Genomic DNA, 18,064 nt, shown 5'->3' with positions numbered 1-18,064 from the left:
GCTGTAAGTTAAAGGCAGCTGTTTTCTGACCAATCACAGACTACGACTTAGGCTGATGTTGCACATGTGCACTTTCCGTTGATTTTTTTTGTTGAAACCACTGATCTTAGTGGATAATCTAAATTTCCAACGCTTCCGGGTGTTTGTCTTGCTAATATGCGTTATTTTCATAACAAACTTTGTATTGATGATGCAACCACAAGGATACTTTAGCTCTTTCATAAGATTTCCTGTACACTTATTAAGACTTTGCACGAAGTAAAATGCCATTATTTAAAGGTTTGGTAGATTTAAAGAAATTAATGCGTCATTGACTTGTTTTCGAATTGTGACCACTTAAGGTGGTTTAATAAACACGTGATGCAAAAAACGTTATCTCTTTTTACATTAAATTACTTAGATGATTAAAGTGCATTTGAATTGTTATGATTTCCTTCTCATCCACCACTTCAAATACAATCTAAAAAAATAATCAATTAGAATCAAATTGATTGTGCTACTTTTCAGTCATACAAACACTATCAATCAAGTTGGACACCAAAATGGATGCTCCAAAACTCCAACTTGTTCTTTTAGCATTATGGTTTATTACATTTCCAGCATTAGGGCTTTACATCCCTGAAGTTCAAGATACTTTAAGCAGAAGCTGCACCAAGTGCCACGACCTAGATCCTGACAAGATCAACGTCCACTTGATCCATCACTCCCATGATGACGTTGGTTGGCTTAAAACTGTAGACCAATATTATTGGGGATGTATGTAAACTCCTACTTGTATACAGTTAAACCACTCATTAGATGCTTTTTAGTAAATAACTCCATTGCCCATGTTGGTGTTCAGTATATCATGTCCAGTGTTGCCAATGCCTTGGATGGATTCCCAGACAGAAGGTATAATGAGCTTTGGTGATCTAGAGTAGAACTAAGCTTCTTTAACTAGATTTATTCAAGTGGAAACAGCATTTTTCTGGATGTGGTGGGAAAATCAGGACGAAGTGATCAAAGCTAAATTCAAAAAACTGGTGGAAAACGGTCAAATTGAGCTCGTTAACGGAGCTTGGAGCATGAATGATGAGGCTTGCGTCAACTACCAGGCTACCATCAATCAGTTCACTTGGGGATTCAAGTAATTAATCCACTATTACATTATAGTGCACCCATCAATAAACGGCATTCCAGAATTCTTACCGATACTTTAGGAACTTGTGGCCAACCTACCATCGCCTGGCAAATTGATCCATTTGGGCATACTCGAGAACATGGTTCTTTAATGTTAAAAATGGGTTTTGATGGGATTTTCTTTGGAAGACTTGACCAAAATGACCGCAAAGTTAGGAAAGCTCAAAAAAACATGGATTTCTTGTGGAAACCTAGTGCAAACTGTACGTCCTACCAGATCTAACAGGAATTGCATGGTAATTAGTAAAAATATAGCTGCAGGAGTGATCTATGGAGGAGCTTTTGGTTCTGAAAGAACATACCACACACCGGATGGGTTCTGCTTTGACTTGCTGTGCACGGATGACGCTATCAATGATAATCCTAATGATGGCGGATACAATCTAGACAGCAAGGTTAACCAAATTGTGATTCTATGTGATCACCCTCTTGATCAAATTGTTGCAGGTTGCCAGTTTTGCCGAAATAGTCAAAAACTACGCAAATTACTACAAAACGAACAACATGATTATCACAATGGGTGGAGATTTTTATCATCAGGCGGCAGATATCAATTATGAAAATTCTGATCGACTTATCAAGTAAGCACGATCAGGAATGGATTATTGTTGATTATTGACGTTTTTCCAGAGCTTTCCAGAATAATTCAGATATAAAAATTGTGTATTCCACTCCTTCGTGTTATTTGCAAGCTGTGTATGATGCCCAGCCTGACATGACACTTACAATTGACGATTTTTTGCCCTACAGCAATGACGATGATACCTTTTGGGTTGGATATTTTACGTCCAGGCCTAGCTTTAAGTTGTTTGAAAGAGTCAGTCATAATATTTTACAGGTGAATTTTTATTATTATTAAAAAAACTTAATTGCAGCAAGTATTGCAACTTATTTATTTCTCACTTGTCTTTACTGGTTTAGCTCTTTTTTTTTATTTGAACAGGTTGCTAACCAACTGAACTCTCTCACTCAATCCGAAGGATTAACCAACATTAAACTGAAACAAGCCAGCGGAGTAGTCCAGCACCACGACGCAATCACAGGAACGGAAAAGCAGCACGTGACCAACGACTACTTGAAAATGCTAGCCGCAGGTGTGAACGAGGCGGAGCAAACTTTCACCAAATTGATCGAGTATAGCTAGTTTATCCCTGACTAAACAATCCAAAATTGTATTTTATTTTTGTAAAGACAACTGCTTGAAACTGACTTGCCAGAACTATCGTCCTGTCTTCTGGCCAATATGTCCATATGCACAGTGTCCCAAACATCTGAACAGTTTGTAGTGGTGATCTACAATCCTTTGGCTTGGTCTGTGAATCACGTTGTTCGTATTCCAGTCCAAGAAGGTTCTTATTCAGTTACTGGTCCAAATGGTTAGTTTTGTGGAAAATTGCCTTGACAAAAGCGTTTTGAGTTGTAGGTTGTAGGTGAAGTGAAAAGTGATGTTGTGGACGCCATTTCCTCATTTTTGTATGTGCAAATTGATGGAGCTGAGCCTGCCAAGTCAGAACTTGTGTTTATTGCCAATCAAATTCCTCCATTAGGGATACAAACTTATTTAGTTAATAAAGTTACTAGTGAGGTTAACAAGTCTGGCGGTAGCGACGTATTCAAGTTTGGAGATGAGGTATTCAAAGTGTCTCAGTTTTATGTGTCAAGTCAAAAATTATGTCAGTTGGCAAAATAAGTTAACTTTTAGTTTAAAATTTGGATCTTTATAAACCTTAAATTTTAAAAATTAACCCTGTATTCAACTTGTTTGGTAACATTGACTTTTCAATTGAATTTAGTAAGAACATTTTTTTAGACTGTTGGTTTCGAACTGGACGAAACTACCAATCTTCTTAAATCAGTGACAATGAATGGAAAAACCTTGGACATTTCTCAAAACTTTGGATTTTACATTAGCAGAGACGGTTCTGGTGCGTACATTTTTAAACCTTCTGACACCGCTCAAATGATTGAAAACGCCACTATTGTACGACGATACCTTGGGGACGTTGTCGAGGAAGTTCAGCAGAACTTTAACGATTGGATCACCCAAGTAATACGAGTTTACAAAGGAACTTTCAATTACATTGAGTTTGACTGGATGGTTGGACCAATTGACACGTACACTAAATTGATTTTGCTTGTTATTGGGTTTCACTGATTGAAGTTGTTCCAGGTCTGATAACAAGGGAAAAGAGGTTATTTCCAGGTTTGAAGTGAAGAACTTTCACAACGAGAAAACGTTTTATACAGATTCAAACGGACGTGAAATGATCCAACGAGTGTTAAATTACAGACCTACATTCGACTATAATGTCAACAAAGAACCCATTTCTAGCAATTACTATCCGATAACCTCAAAAATAACGGTTAAAGATGAAGAAGATAAATTGAGGGTTTCTGTTTTGAATGACAGATCTCAGGGAGGTACCAGTTTGAATGAAGGACAAATTGAACTAATGGTAAGACTTTAATTTAAGATAATCGGGAGATATAAGAGAGAAGAGACTGAATATCAAAAAAACTCCATTTTTGTCAGAATCTTTGATTTCCAAAAATAACTTCCTATGTATGTAAGCTTTCAAAGTAAAACTGCAAGTTTACAACACAATTGGTCTAGATCTGTTTAAATCTTCGTAGAAAATTACAAATCTTGATCAAATATCAGAACTTTCAAACTGGTTTTTGAAGCACAAACTAGATATTAAAGTGTTTAAGCTTATGAGCTGGTACATTTACTAGAACTATTTAAATTAAGATGACAATTTAAAAACTGACTTAATAGTCAAAATTCGAACAGATTAAAGTGTCAATGATAGTTTCCATTTTACAGTTGATATTAGTTAGGTTGTGATATTGAAAGTTTATGACAAAGGCAATTCTTACAAATTAAGACACACGTATTTCTGAGATTAATCGATTGTCCTAAAGTAGTACTAGTACTCTGTGATAACTTACACCAGTTTCTTTTCTTTGATCACGTGGTGGTCAACTTTCTAGAATCAGACAGTATTCAGATTGTGTTTCAATATATTAATAAATTTGTGGGCCTTAAGATCTTCCTTTGACCACCCTGTGTAGCTTTATCGTAAAGATTTAAGAGAACTCTGACTGGATTTATGTCTAAATTTGACAGTATTCACTCCACATCCCATAATCAGGTTAAATTGAAGGTTACAGGGTGATTTAATTTGTTTACCATTTTGTGAAACTATAGTTCATTTAAGAGGTCTACGTAATTCTAAAGGAAAATGTTCCTAGCCTATGTATTTTGAATGGAGGTTTAAGGTTGGAAAATATTATGAAAAAGTAAAAAAAGAATTGCTTATGAACCATTTAATGGGCATTACATTTACTTGCCTTACATAACATTTAAATAACGTATGAATGTTGACCCAAACTTACGGTTACACTAACATTAAAAATATTTACGTTAATTCGGTCTATAACTGAACACAATTTGCTCTGCAGGTCCATAGAAGAATACTAAATGACGATGGTAAAGGAGTTGGAGAAGCGTTAAACGAAGAAGAGTTCGGACAAGGACTGGTGGCTAGAGGACAGCACTACCTTATTTTAGGATCTACTGAACTGACAAATGATGGTAAATTGAAATGAATTCACTTCAACTCTTACACAAATTTTGCAGAAGTTAGCGTAGCAGCTCAAGAGAGAATATTAGCTCAGGAAAAACTGCTTCAACCCTGGATCGGTTTCGGAAACGCTGCCGATATCTCCGAAACTGATTTGCAACAACTAATTGCAAAAACTGTGAGTAGTTTTTACTTCATACAAAAAACCTAAAATTAAATAGAACTTTCAGTACTCAGCATTAAATCCTGAATTGTCCATTACTCCAAACGTAAATATCCTGACTTTGGAACCATGGAACAACTCCACTCATATTCTGAGGTTTGAACACTTTCTAGAAGAATCGGAAGATATAAATTTGTCAGAAGTTGTCACTATTGAGTTGACTGTAATACAATGAAACATAATGACATACATTTTATTTAAATGTTTTTACATATTTTAGGAGTTATTTGCCGATTTTACAGTTGAAGATGTAGTCGAAACTACTCTTTCGGCTAACAGACCATTAGAAGACAGTTTATATGATTGGAGCTACACTGGATTTGCTACAACCGTGAACAGTGAACATGGAAGTCTTAAAGCAAACGAGGTTGAATTGAAACCCATGGATATTAGAACTTTTATTGTTACATTGAAGGAGAGAAATTAGAATTATTCTGTTGGTTTTAGTTGAATATTTCTAAGTCATGCGACATTTTTGAGCAGCTAATTAAAATATATTGTAGAAAACTGTGCAGACTAAACGGTGTTTTAACCCTACTTTTTTCCTTATCTAATTTCTGTTCCATCACATTTACAACGACGATTAGTACGTATTGGTAACACTGCACAATGCATCTTCTGATTCTAGGCTTCTTACTTAAGTTTTCTATAAATGAAAGGGTTGCCACAGATCCAAGAAACTCGAATAGAATTGACACTATTAGTGGTTTTTAGCAAATTTTAAACTAAAGTGTATACAGGAATGAAAATTTCAAAAGTATACATAATAACTCAACGATAGAGAGTGAGAACCAATTGTGCCATCTGTTAGTTCGCTTCAGGGATGTAAAATTTCCGAAAAATTAAATTTATGGAAATTTTTCCAGAAAATTTTCGGTTATTTTCCGGAAAAATTGGAAAATTTCAAAATAATTAGTTTTTTACATTTTTGTACTAGTAACTTGAAGGTATTCGGGCAGTTGAGGTTAATTTTGAAAATAAAAATTTTCACAATTTTTTTTTTAAGTGTATGAAAATTTAATCTAAATTAGGGATTTTTGGGCCTACTATACTAATGGCGACCATTTTGGATTTTCCTTAATTAGAGTGATTTTTTTAACTAATTTGAACCTGGGGAACAAAAATCTGACATTCATTTTGCTCTAACTGGCACCGTTTCGGAGATGACCTTGAAATTATGTCAATTTTGATACTTTAGGGCGTGACACCCTTGCAAAATGACATTTTGACAAAATGACAAAATTAACCTGAAGGTATTTAGGCAGTTGAGGTTAATTTTCAAAATAAAAATTTTTCTGAAAAAAATCAGAAGGTGTCACACTTGAAAGTTCTTGACAATTCTAGTTCTTAATTTTTCAAGGTTAAACGGTGCATGGTACCAAAAAAGTGTATAGAAGGTAAAAGTTGCATCCCATCGAGGTACATCTGTGGTATTCAATTTCAGACCTCTAACCTGAAACGTTCCTGAGATATTGAGCAAAAACTGCAGAAAACGACAGTCAAGTTTGACGCCCTTTAGCGGCTAAACGGGACAACTTTGCCGTGCCCACTCAACGTCACGTGATAGCTCCATTTATTATCTTTCTTTTGTTATATGATGTGTTTATACAGGGTGTTTCAAATAAGTGAGTTAGGAACGATTTTCTGGAAAAGTGCACCAAAATTTCGCTCAAATTGGGAATTTCTGCTTTTGAGGCGGGTAATTAAAGTAAGGCTGCTAGAGCAAAAAAAAATATAATTGTGTGTTGTGCTCAAATTTGGGACACCCTGTACATTGATTATCTAGGAATAAAGTATATGCAAATATCTACAAGATTAATATTTGGTATTTTTTTTATACACTAAAAATTAAACAAGTTACAAGGATGTTAAAAATTCATTGAATCACTCTGTAAACTACTCCATTGTATTGTCAAAAACTCGGTTATTTTGACAATTATAGGGTTTTTCAATATACCAATTTGTAGCCCTTGAAATTTTCTTTTGATCACCCTGTATACTGTATACATAGTAGAAATGTCACGCTACCGAAAGATTAAAGCTTTTATACCGGTAATGTGTTGTCCAGAAGGGATAATAAATTTATAAATAATATTTTTTTAAAAATCCATATTATTTTGAAGTGTTGAGGTTAGGTATACAATATTTTTCAGAAAGTTTCCGGTAATTTTCTGGAAAAAATTGGAAAAACTTAATTGTACAACAATCCAATATCAATTCAAATAAAGTTTAATGTACTCTTAATCATTTACCACCGTTTGTACCGTCGTTTTAGCCGAGCTTAATTTAAGTGTGGGTCAGACTGTGACAGTACAGGTGAAAAAAGTCACACTCTAAACCACACTTAACTTAAGCTGTGCTTAAAGTACGACGAAGCAAATGACGATTAGATGTCTTAAATTATTTCATTAGAATGCATGATAAGTTTGACAGTTGTTTTACCTATCAAGAAAAATTTTCATTTAAGCATGAAGTAATTTTCCGGTAAATTTACAAAAATCAAATCATCCTGTAAATACTAATAAAATACAATTATAAAGACTAATAATACAAAATTTATAATTTTCGTACTTTGTTGTAAAAAAAAGACTAGCATATCATTTTTATCTTATCTTGTACATTAACGTTAATTTAATGATCTATGATATCTACTATTAATATCTCTAATATAAGTACTTAATACAATCTTAAATGTTATTTTGAGGGATAATTTTATAACCTAAAATTCTCACATAATTCTCACACAGCTGGATGGCATTAACTAAAATCAATCGAATTCATTGTTCAAGTAAACATCAGTTTTATCTGTGACATATAAAGTGACACTTCAAACTGTTCAAAATGAATTGAATAAATTAGTGATTTTCTACAAAAGTATAATACCTACAACTTTTGCAATTTGTGACGTACAGTCAATTTAATTTGATTTTTGATTTATCTAATAAAAACAACTTGAACTTTGTATATTACCTTACATTTTATTATTTTATCATCATTACTTCTACTAGTGTGTCTCGACCACACATTTTTAAGTAAAGAAAACGAAATTGATGTTAGATTGTCAAATTATTATTAATATATTTTTATTATTATTCAGTCTACTGAACCTATTAAAACAATATATTTAATCCCGAAACGAAAATAAGTTAAAAATACCTTTTCTACTACTAATAAACACTCTAAAAGATAATAATTATTACACTAGGCTTTAGATCCGGTTAGTATTTTTCCATTTTGCTGTACCAACAATAAGTAATGGCGCATTTCAAATTAGGTACTTGACAGTTGACTTTCTAATTGATTTGTTGACGTCTCTGTTCTAGTACTATAATACAAAATTAATTTCTGAACAGTGTTAGAAAGTTAATAAAAAATTAGGATGTCTTTCAATAATTGTTTCAGATAAAGACTAATAGAACACGTACTATGTTTGTAACAGCAATTTTTGTAGTTTTATAATAAATTCTATTAGTAGAATAATTGTTATTTTCGCATCACTTAAAAGGTGAATATTGTTTTTGATAACATCAACGATAGCACTTTTTTTTCTAAACTTTATGTATAAATACGTCCCTATGTGATCTAATTGGGGTTATTTAGGTTTTTGAACAATTGAAACTTTACAGCTCCATAATGATACAACAAATAATAATTTTAACTTTTGTCATTGGGTTGTCACATTCATGTAAGTTTTATGATCTAAAATATTTCAATTTGGTTGTAAAGCTTTACTTTTCCAGACGTGATACCACAGAATGCTTTACTAGACACAGATGAACCAGTGCGTAAGTGCTGCAAGATTCCTGTTACGTTTGAGGTTAATTATTGCTGATTTTAGCTCAAAATTGTCCAAGTGTTGATGGAGAAGACTCAACCTACTATGCAGCCATAGACTGCACTAAATTCTGGCAATGTTCCAATGGAGCACCTTATTTGTTCAGCTGTCCAGCTACTTTAGAGTTTGACCCTGTCAATCACGTGTGCATAGATCCAACAGTTGCTGGATGTACTGGTCAAGGATGGTCCACTACCAGTAGACCAAGTACATCATCTACAACAAGTACTACTTCACGATCTACCACAACTACCTCGAGGACTAGTACAACTGAACAAACATCGGCAACACCTACTCCAACCACTACTACTACAAAAACTACAACTACTGAAAAACTTACCACTACTGAAGAACCTACAACGACACTAACTACAACTATTCCAGAAGATAACGATGATGATGGTGGTGATGGCTCAAGCGACTCCAGTGATTCGAGCGACTCTAGTGACTCGAGTGATTCTAGCAACTCCAGTACTTCTTGCAGTTCGAGCAGTTCAAGCAGTTCCAGTAGTTCAAGCAGCTCAAGTGGTTCGAGCAGTTCTAGTAGTTCAAGCAGCTCAAGTAGTTCGAGCAGTTCAAGCGGTTCCAGTAGTTCAAGCAGCTCAAGTAGTTCGAGCAGTTCAAGCGGTTCCAGTAGTTCAAGCAGCTCAAGTAGTTCGAGCAGTTCCAGCTGTTCGAGTAGTAGCGATTCTAACAGTAAACTTAAGAAAGTTAATTCCACGGTTGCTGTCGAAGATGTTTTGAACATTGACGAGTTCTACCAAAAAATCGCACAAAACAATTCTCAGGTTAGCAAGTAGTAATACAAACATGTATTTTGGAAAAAAAAAAACAATTTACGAGCTGCTGACATTAAAGATATAATATAGTAGTGCGTGTTCTTTCATAATAATTATGAAAAATATATTTAGTTCAAATTACTTTGATTTTTTTAAATTCCTCGTTTGAAATTGCGGAATTATTGATTAATGAAAAATGATGAGGATTCAGTCCAAACAAAACGTTTGTTATGATTTTATTAAGTTTAACCTTATCCTAGGTAAAAGGTTTCACCCCCAGTTACTACTTATGCTTAGATTAAGTTAAGTTTGGTTCAGACTGTGACAATACCAGTGGAAAGAGTCAACTAACTAACCTATCTCAAAGTCTAAAAATACCACTCTCTTAGTAAAAGCTCTCTAAGATCTATGCGAAATCCAATAGAATATAAAAAAGTGTTCCATTTAATAATATTACATTGTTGTTGTGACACTCTACAGGGTAGTTTAATGTCGCCCATAAGAAAAAAGAAAATTGATGATGACTGCCGACAGACGAAACGTCGGGCGTCAAATATGAAACCGACATCGTATAGCTGATAAAAAGTGGCAATGAAAATGTTTTTTCGGTAAGTACTAGGAAAATCGAAATTTTTAAAACGTTTTTTGGTTTAACTTTGAAATTTGAAATAAAAAGGTTTGAGCATATTTTTAAACAAATCCCATGTCTTAATTTACTGAATTTATTCCAAGTTGGAGACTTGTATACATAAAATACACGTTTCTGAAATAGGTCTCCCTGAACAATATCTTCTTCTTCTATCTTGTATTTTCATTTAAAATTAACAACATTCGATACAAGTGTATATTTGTTTCTGTATTAATCAATTATTTGACTAACCTGTATTGCACATAATACCGTGCATTTAGTGCAGAAACTATCGATATGGTTCAAATCAATAATTAATATGCATGCATATCTCGCCGTGAAATTCCATTAAATTTTTATCACGTTACTTTTTTTCATAATATCTCATTACCTGCGCAAATTACTCCACCTAGTATTCTATTTTATTCCCTATTTTCCACAACACGTAGTAGACTGCGGTACTTTCATTTTATTATCGTTAAATATTCAAGAATATACATAATAGAAGTTGAAGTAAAATGATTTTTATCACATTGAATAACACTACAATAGCCACCCAAGGACTAAGCGTACAATATGTTCACTTAATTAGTTATTTATATAATAGTTTAATTTTCAATAACTTAACTAATTAAGGTGGAAAAAAACAGTCAATCAATACAATTATTATAATAATTATAAAAATAAAAAAATGTAGTCTTGTACGCAGATATAAAGACATTACCAAGAAAAATACCTAATAAATAATCATGAATTGTATTTAATACTTTAAACCTCGATTTAAACATGCATGCCACTGAAATCTTCGAAAAAGTGTCTAACCTAAAGTAAGAATTATATTTAACTACAAATTCGAATTTCGTGTGGTAAGGTCCCTTTATAAGACCGGAAAAGCAACAAATTTGATAAAAGAAGTGAAGATACTAAAAGGGACGTTTTGGGATACATACAAGAGCAAAGAGAAAACTAGAAAAATAGTAGCAGGAACGAAAAAACACCAGTTCATAAAATCATAGAAGACACAAATGAAGAGCCAATAAGAGAAATTGGTGGCAAAGATGGAAAGAATACGTAGACGAAATTTGTGGAGAATATCAACGAGTAGACAACAGAGAACAGTATATGTGTATGATCATATATGTAGAAGAAAATTTTGCATGCAACAAAGCAGCTGAAGAATAGGAGAGCAAATAGAAAAGATGATACACCAACAAAGATTGTAATTACACAGGAATATATTGCAGGACTAGATGACAACTATTTTGGTTCTAATACCAAAAACTGCGAGAATTTGGATTTAAAAAACATTAAAAGCTCTGTTTTCTGTACAATCTCTATTGAAAAGAATTATGCAGGAATATAGATATTTTTCATAGCCTTTACTAGAGCGTTCAACCCTGTGATAATCATGAAAAACTTCTGTCAGCCCTAGGGTCTATTAATATAGAAAATTCAGATCTTGTATCATCAGATGATATAATTATCAATGGCGAATGAGTAAATAATATTTACGCGGACGATACAGTGTTCATGGGCAGCAACGAGGAAGAATAGCAATGCCATATAAATTGGGCAATGATGAATATGAAGGAACTCGAATTTAGAGATTACTGTAGAATAGAAATAGAATAGTCTTTGTTGCCCAGAAACAACCCAAAGAAGAGTGGACGCCATTGAAATACCGCAGGATATGGAAAATTCGTTGGACAATCAATCAATATAGAGGTCTTAAACCGTACGGAAAAGCAGGGATAATCAGGACGGCCAAACAAAAGAAAGTTGTTTTACACATAATAAGAAGCGATTATTACAGTATTCTACCAATCATAACTAAAGGGAAAATAGAAAGACAAACAGGTCCGGGTAGACATGGATGAAAATCTGTTAGATAGACTAGTATGATCGTCAACGGTGTAAGAAGACAAGATAAATCAGGAAAATAGAAAGAAAGCTGTATAACCAAATCAAAAAACATTTTTTACTGCATGTCAATTTAAGAAAAATGCGTTTTTCAATTATGCCTTGTATTTTCTAAAATATTTCTTCACATTTTTTTAAACTAGAAGTAAAAATGTACGCTTTTTGCATTTATACAGTTCTCCATCATTTGTGCATAAAACTATTTGTAAAATTTTTTCTTGTCATTTGTCGAACAGTTTTTCAATCCCTTAAGGCTTGAATATTGATTCACATAACAGCAGTGGTCATTTTTTTCCCAACCCAGTATAAATACGTTCCTTTGCTATCTGGGTAGGGTTATTTAGATTGTTGATCAATTAGATACTGTTATGATGCAAAAAACTGTAATAATTGCGTTTGTTATCGGTTTAACAAGAGCTTGTAAGTTTTAGTTTTTAAATTGTGCAAGTGATTTGTTATTTATTTGAGTGTTTTGTTTTAGATGTGTTTTTCCCAGATGCTCCTCTAGAACCTTATAGACCAGTGCGTAAGTTGTAATTAAAATATTGTATACAGAATGTTCGATTTTTTTTTGCAAAAGGACTTTAACCACGTCTTCTTGTCCAGAAATAATCTAATAAAAAACTTTAGAAACAAATTCACTTGATTGAATTTTTTTTTTATTTAAAAATGGCCATTTTTTTTTGCATTTTGAGAGAAGAAATCAGACATACAAAAGATGCACATTTTTATTTTTAGAATCTGCATAAAATTCAGTTTTATTAAACTTACAGTAAAAAGTATTTATTAAATTTAAAAAAATATATTTTAACGAAAAATTAAGTACCGGATGTTTTATCACAAAAAAACAAATCTGTTTTAATTACATTTTTTTATTAGTTTAGTTTAACCCTGTTTAAAATAAATTAAAAATTAGCCATTTCCTGTAGTTTTAAGCGTGTAAAAATATTAAATATAGTATTGCATTCAAATATTTATTTTATATACGAAAATTCAGATTTTTTTAGTACCCTACTTTTTTTTTCTCTTTTATTTGAATTATTTTTAGAATTTTGCAAATACCTAGAAATAATTCGCAATAATGCAAGATTGAGGAGAAGAGAAGGTGGCATCTCAACGTACTTTAAAAGTGTCCAAAGTTCCCAAATTGAGGAAAATAAAGAATAGTAATACAGGAGGCTCTATAAAATACTAAATTATACAGGGTGATTCTCGGTGATAGTATATAATATTTTTATTAAAACTTGCAGTTTTTAGGTAGGATCCAAACTATTCCTATAATATTTTTAATTTTGCAGTATAGATATCAACACAAGGACAAGAGACCTTATACTCAAAGCTGTTACATATTTGATTACTTTTATCTAATTCTTCAACTGTTCACGAGATATTTAGGATCGAAAAATCCCATTTTTACGTTTTAGTGAGCCATATACTTTCAAACCAAATTGAAATAGAGCAAAAACTAAACAATATTCTTAATAAAAAAATTAAGTATTAAGCAGTTTTCTAAATACTTTTAATAAACCATCAAGATGACACACGTGTCAATTTTATTTCAAGATAGTTCATTACTCTACTACGTATCCCAAAATTGCGTAATAACTAATAACTGAATAACTAAAACTTATGATTTGTTATTTTTTCAAAAAATTCTTCAGAAAAAAATGCTTGTTTTAATATTTTTTCTGTATCTCGTCTCTGTCAAATTTTGATAAAGTCTACTATTTAGGATCAACATTTTTGCGAATGTTAGTAGTATCTGTAGAATAATATTTTTAGACATTTTCCTAAAATAGCTTATTCGACAAATTAGGTCTATTTTTGGATATCACAGACGTGGTTTAAATCCTGATACCAAAAAATATTGATAACACTAATTCTAGTTCACAAGTGTCCAAGTATTGAAGGAGAAGATCCAATCTACTATTCAGGAATAGATTGTACAAAATTTTGGAAGTGCTCCCATGGAACTTCATATCTCTTTAGCTGTCCGACTTCCTTGGAATTCGACGCTGTCAACAGCTTGTGCGTAGATCCAATCCTAGCTGGATGTGGTCAAGAATTGCGATTTAACAACAAACTGGAAACATCTTCCAATTCTATAAGTACCACTTTACTGCGTTCTACAATTTCTGTTTCAACCACTACAACTCAACAAACTTCAGCGACACTCACTCCAACCACTACTCTTCCAAGTTCTACAACGAAACCTAAAACTACTACAAAAAAACCCATTACAACTGAAGAACCTTCGACAACCGTGACTACAACTACTACAGATGATGATGATTCGAGTGACTCTAATAGTGACTCGAGTGATTCTAGTGATTCAAGCGATTCTAGTAAGTCAAGTGATTCAAGTGAATCAAGTACATCCAGCAGCTCGAGTAGTTCCGGCAGAAAATATTCGAAGAAGAAGCATAAAAAATTTCAATCTTCAGTTGCGGTAGACGATGTTTTGGATATTAACGAGTTCTACAAAAAAATTGCTAAAAAAAACGCTCACATGCAATACGGACTAAATTATCATGTTATCAAAAATGACAATAAAGATAGTTTAAAAAAATAAAAAAAATGTGTGTTTTATTTAATTTTGATTATTTCCTTCATTGTACCAGCAGCCAATCAAATTCGGAGAATCTTTCTAGTTCCACCAATGGAAACCGTTTTATACTGATTAAATCCCTGGCTGCTAAAATTTAACAGTGATTATTTCCCTCATTGTACTAGCAGCCAATAAAATTCAATGAACCTTTCTAGTTCGACCAATCAGAGCCGTTATATACTGAATAAATCCCTAGTTGCTAAAATTTTACACTGACAATTCCACTCATGTACAAAAAATGCCATAGGTATATACGTCATCAAAACACGGTTTGCTATCGGCTAATAAGGAAGGAAGAGAGTTTGCTAGCGGATAAAAAAATCGGATAAATTTTGCTGTTGATTTCATCGTTTCCACGGATTTTTACTACACTTCTATTGTTGCAATGTCTCACCTTGAGATTTTTGCTGGCACTGTCAATTTTGATGTTTGTTCGTATTGTTTTGGTTATGGCTCGCTTCCGTTAGAGTTCTACTGCAGAAAATCAAAAGAACCAGAAAAATGTATTTCTGCCAGTACAAGAAAGTCGCAGTCTAATTATATTATTGATTATTCATGGAATTGTCTTATCAAATACCATTCGAGCTCAGATTTTGAACAGGATAATTTTTCCGCTTGTCTTCTCATACTTTCTTTATGGTACAAAACTCGACCTGTTTGCCAAAATCACTCGAGCTGCGCTCTCGTGATTTAGTTACGACAGGTCTCGTGCAGTTACACCAAAAAGAAAGTGTTCTAAGACAAGCACAAAAATTATCCGGCTAAATCTGAGCTCTTGTGGTATTGCCCCCGAATAAAAACCTCCTACCTTTTTCGAATACGTTTTTTTGAAGAACATTTGATATTAAACGAAACGGGATTTAGACACATATAAAATTTAAGCTATTTTCTTCAATATTAACAATTAATAAATCACTATAACGTAGTTTCCATTAAAAAATTACATAAATTAAAATATTATGATGTCTGATTGTCAATCTGAAATGTAAACAAAAATATACATGGCTGAACGAAAATCTGTCGTCTGCTGGGGTGAGTTCAATATTATTATTAATTTCATCACGTTTAGTTTAGTATTTGTGTTCTAACTAAGGTGTTTTCTTGTTAATAAACTAAAATGTGAGTTTTCAGGAAATAATCTTGACATATACCTCTCGGCGTCCACGTTTTATCTGTGGTAACAGTAATATTTGGTAAGATTATTTCCTGAGTTAAATAAACATTTTATTTTAATTAAAACAATAATTAATAAGAACAATAACTTTCAAGCTAGAAAGGGTAACACTATTCTTTATGTTGCTGTGAGAAGTGTGAAATTTTTTCGAATTTTTTTCCGGAAAAACTGCTGACAGCTAAGTTGACAGTTGTTGACAAGTAATTTTTCCACTTAAAATTTACATTTGTTATACTAATTCTTGATAGCGATTGGTCAAAATTGATAGGAAGGAAATAATCACGTAAAATGTGCATTGGTAGGTTTTTTGCAAAATTTTGCAAAAAATCACCTATGCACAGTTTACCCGATAAAACTTGAACGTCTCGGGATATAACCTATGATTAAAATATACAAAGTGGTTCAACGAACAGGTCGATTATTAAAAGTATTATCTTTCTTCAGGCATGATAAATTACTTAATTACTACTTCGAAAAATGCCTAACAATAATATTTAACAATTGAAAAAATTACAATAAACAAAGCAGGTTTCCATTTAAAAATAAAAAATGTGCTTAAAAGTTTGTTTGGGATTTAATTGGGCTTCGCTGTCAAACTATTATCTGATGCTATTATCCAACAATGTTTTATGACATACCTACAGGGTCGTCAATCTACAAATTGTGTGCCTAATATAAAATGTTGTATAGAGTCTTCTTTTGACAACATCTTAAACCAAATTAGTAGAATTTGGCAGTTTGGCAACATTTTGTCAACACATTTGGAAGCAGTTTGGTAGAATTTGTCAGTATGGCGAAATTTTGGAGCAAATTGACAGAATTTGTTGGCTTGGCAAGTTGCCATGGCAACATTGTATTTTTTCCATCATCATTCGTTTTTCAGTTTAAACCTGATGTTTTTCAACCACTGTTTTTAAGACTTCTTGACATCAACCATTTGGATTTTGCCTTGGCGTCGCTTGGGATTTCAATCAATTCCTTGGCTTGTCTGCACTCTTCCGCCTTTCTCCACATCTCTGTAATACCTTCAAGCGCCCAGTCACTTAGTGCGCTTGCTACCTGTCTGTGGCTTAATCCTATGTGAGGTTCGGCAGTTATTGGAGTCTCAGAAGACCCGATCCGGGCCAGTGCATCGGCCCGCTCGTTTCCCGCAAACCCCATATGTGCGGGAATCCACACTAGGTTTACCTGCTTCTGCTCTGCCACTTTGGTCAGGGCATCCCAGCATTCCTGAATCAGTCTGTTGCCCATCCTGGCACTACAAAGTGCCTTTAGGACAGCCTGACTGTCGGGGTAGATCTCGATCACTCCCTCTCCTTCTGTAACTGCAAACAATCCCGCCTGAAAGATGGTCGTCCGCTCCCCCAGCGAAAAATATGCCCCCTTGTTGGTGTCTTGTCGGTACACTCCCGTCCCGGACCATCCCGTATTGGGAGACTTTGAGCCGTCGGTGTACCAGCTTTGCACCTCTTCTCGAGAAGTCACTGACCTTCCATCTCAACTTTTCCTGGTTGGGATTTCTACCTTAAACTTCCTTTCGAACCTAAGTCTTATGTGCGACCACCGTTGCCCCCAGGATTTGAATATCCCAATTCATGGCGGCCGCTATACTTGTATGTCCTTGACGCAGGTGGTTGTCACGCCTTGTAGAGCCGCATTCCATCCTCTGCAGCGCCGCAGCGGCCTCCCTACGTATCCACAGAGGTAACTCAGGAAGGCCTAGAAGGACGTTTAATGTGAGACTCGGTGTCGTCCTCATTGCGCCGGTTATTGCCAGACAGGCTAGTCTTTGCAAACCCGCCAGTTTCCTTCTACACCGCCGGCCACCAGACCAAGGAACCATAAGAGATCCTCGGCCTTATAACGGCCGTGTATAACCACCTCATAACGTGTAGTTTTAGACATCAGACGCTACTATTGGTCAATTACTATAGAAATTATCCTAAGAATAAATTTATCCGGAGGTGAAAGTACCGGCTTTAAAGAATCATACATTACATATTTAAACTTAACGTATTACATTTGTTATTAGTCGAATAATTGTTATTGCTCATCACTTGAAACGTCGTTATTGATTCAGATAACAGCGATAGCATTTTTTTTTTTCGGGACCACTCTATATATAAGTTTA

The 18,064-nt window shown here is 33.7% G+C and overlaps 3 protein-coding genes across 3 annotated transcripts; all 3 read left to right on the top strand.

Moving 5' to 3' along the window:
• Window positions 1-504: 504 nt before the first annotated feature.
• LOC145724468 (lysosomal alpha-mannosidase-like) lies at window positions 505-5,510 on the top strand. The gene is made up of 16 exons (XM_081972760.1): window positions 505-756; window positions 810-891; window positions 941-1,126; window positions 1,180-1,382; window positions 1,435-1,574; window positions 1,627-1,760; window positions 1,810-2,017; window positions 2,123-2,313; window positions 2,371-2,555; window positions 2,610-2,809; window positions 2,990-3,294; window positions 3,350-3,635; window positions 4,645-4,777; window positions 4,823-4,944; window positions 4,997-5,152; window positions 5,210-5,510. The coding sequence occupies exons 1-16, from the start codon at window positions 543-545 to the stop codon at window positions 5,414-5,416; spliced, it is 2,952 nt and encodes a 983-aa protein (XP_081828886.1). The 5' UTR covers window positions 505-542; the 3' UTR covers window positions 5,417-5,510.
• Window positions 5,511-8,529: 3,019 nt separating this feature from the next.
• Window positions 8,530-9,744, top strand: LOC145723970 (uncharacterized). Its single transcript, XM_081972016.1, has 3 exons — window positions 8,530-8,674; window positions 8,730-8,774; window positions 8,828-9,744. The coding sequence occupies exons 1-3, from the start codon at window positions 8,623-8,625 to the stop codon at window positions 9,622-9,624; spliced, it is 894 nt and encodes a 297-aa protein (XP_081828142.1). The 5' UTR covers window positions 8,530-8,622; the 3' UTR covers window positions 9,625-9,744.
• A 2,711-nt stretch (window positions 9,745-12,455) lies between these two features.
• LOC145723971 (uncharacterized) lies at window positions 12,456-14,729 on the top strand. The gene is made up of 3 exons (XM_081972017.1): window positions 12,456-12,571; window positions 12,633-12,677; window positions 14,038-14,729. The coding sequence occupies exons 1-3, from the start codon at window positions 12,520-12,522 to the stop codon at window positions 14,721-14,723; spliced, it is 783 nt and encodes a 260-aa protein (XP_081828143.1). The 5' UTR covers window positions 12,456-12,519; the 3' UTR covers window positions 14,724-14,729.
• The last annotated feature ends 3,335 nt before the right edge of the window (window positions 14,730-18,064 follow it).

Source organism: Ips typographus, linkage group LG2 (genome assembly GCF_016097725.1).
Source record: "Ips typographus isolate SLU linkage group LG2, UJ_Ityp_2.0, whole genome shotgun sequence".
NCBI classification, from domain to species: domain Eukaryota; kingdom Metazoa; phylum Arthropoda; class Insecta; order Coleoptera; family Curculionidae; genus Ips; species Ips typographus.
Note: the sequence above shows the minus strand (reverse complement) of the source record. Positions and strands in the feature narration are given on the sequence as shown.

Excerpts from the sequence above, each read along its gene's own strand:
- LOC145724468 (XM_081972760.1), top strand. The coding sequence starts at position 543 with ATGGATGCTCCAAAACTCCAACTTGTTCTTTTAGCATTATGGTTTATT. Across the intron at positions 892-940 it reads GATGGATTCCCAGACAGAAG|ATTTATTCAAGTGGAAACAG; the intron begins GTATAATGAGCT and ends TTCTTTAACTAG. Across the intron at positions 5,153-5,209 it reads TTGTCACTATTGAGTTGACT|GAGTTATTTGCCGATTTTAC; the intron begins GTAATACAATGA and ends TACATATTTTAG.
- LOC145723970 (XM_081972016.1), top strand. The coding sequence starts at position 8,623 with ATGATACAACAAATAATAATTTTAACTTTTGTCATTGGGTTGTCACAT. Across the intron at positions 8,675-8,729 it reads CATTGGGTTGTCACATTCAT|ACGTGATACCACAGAATGCT; the intron begins GTAAGTTTTATG and ends TTACTTTTCCAG. Across the intron at positions 8,775-8,827 it reads AGACACAGATGAACCAGTGC|CTCAAAATTGTCCAAGTGTT; the intron begins GTAAGTGCTGCA and ends TGCTGATTTTAG.
- LOC145723971 (XM_081972017.1), top strand. The coding sequence starts at position 12,520 with ATGATGCAAAAAACTGTAATAATTGCGTTTGTTATCGGTTTAACAAGA. Across the intron at positions 12,572-12,632 it reads TATCGGTTTAACAAGAGCTT|ATGTGTTTTTCCCAGATGCT; the intron begins GTAAGTTTTAGT and ends GTTTTGTTTTAG. Across the intron at positions 12,678-14,037 it reads AGAACCTTATAGACCAGTGC|TTCACAAGTGTCCAAGTATT; the intron begins GTAAGTTGTAAT and ends CACTAATTCTAG.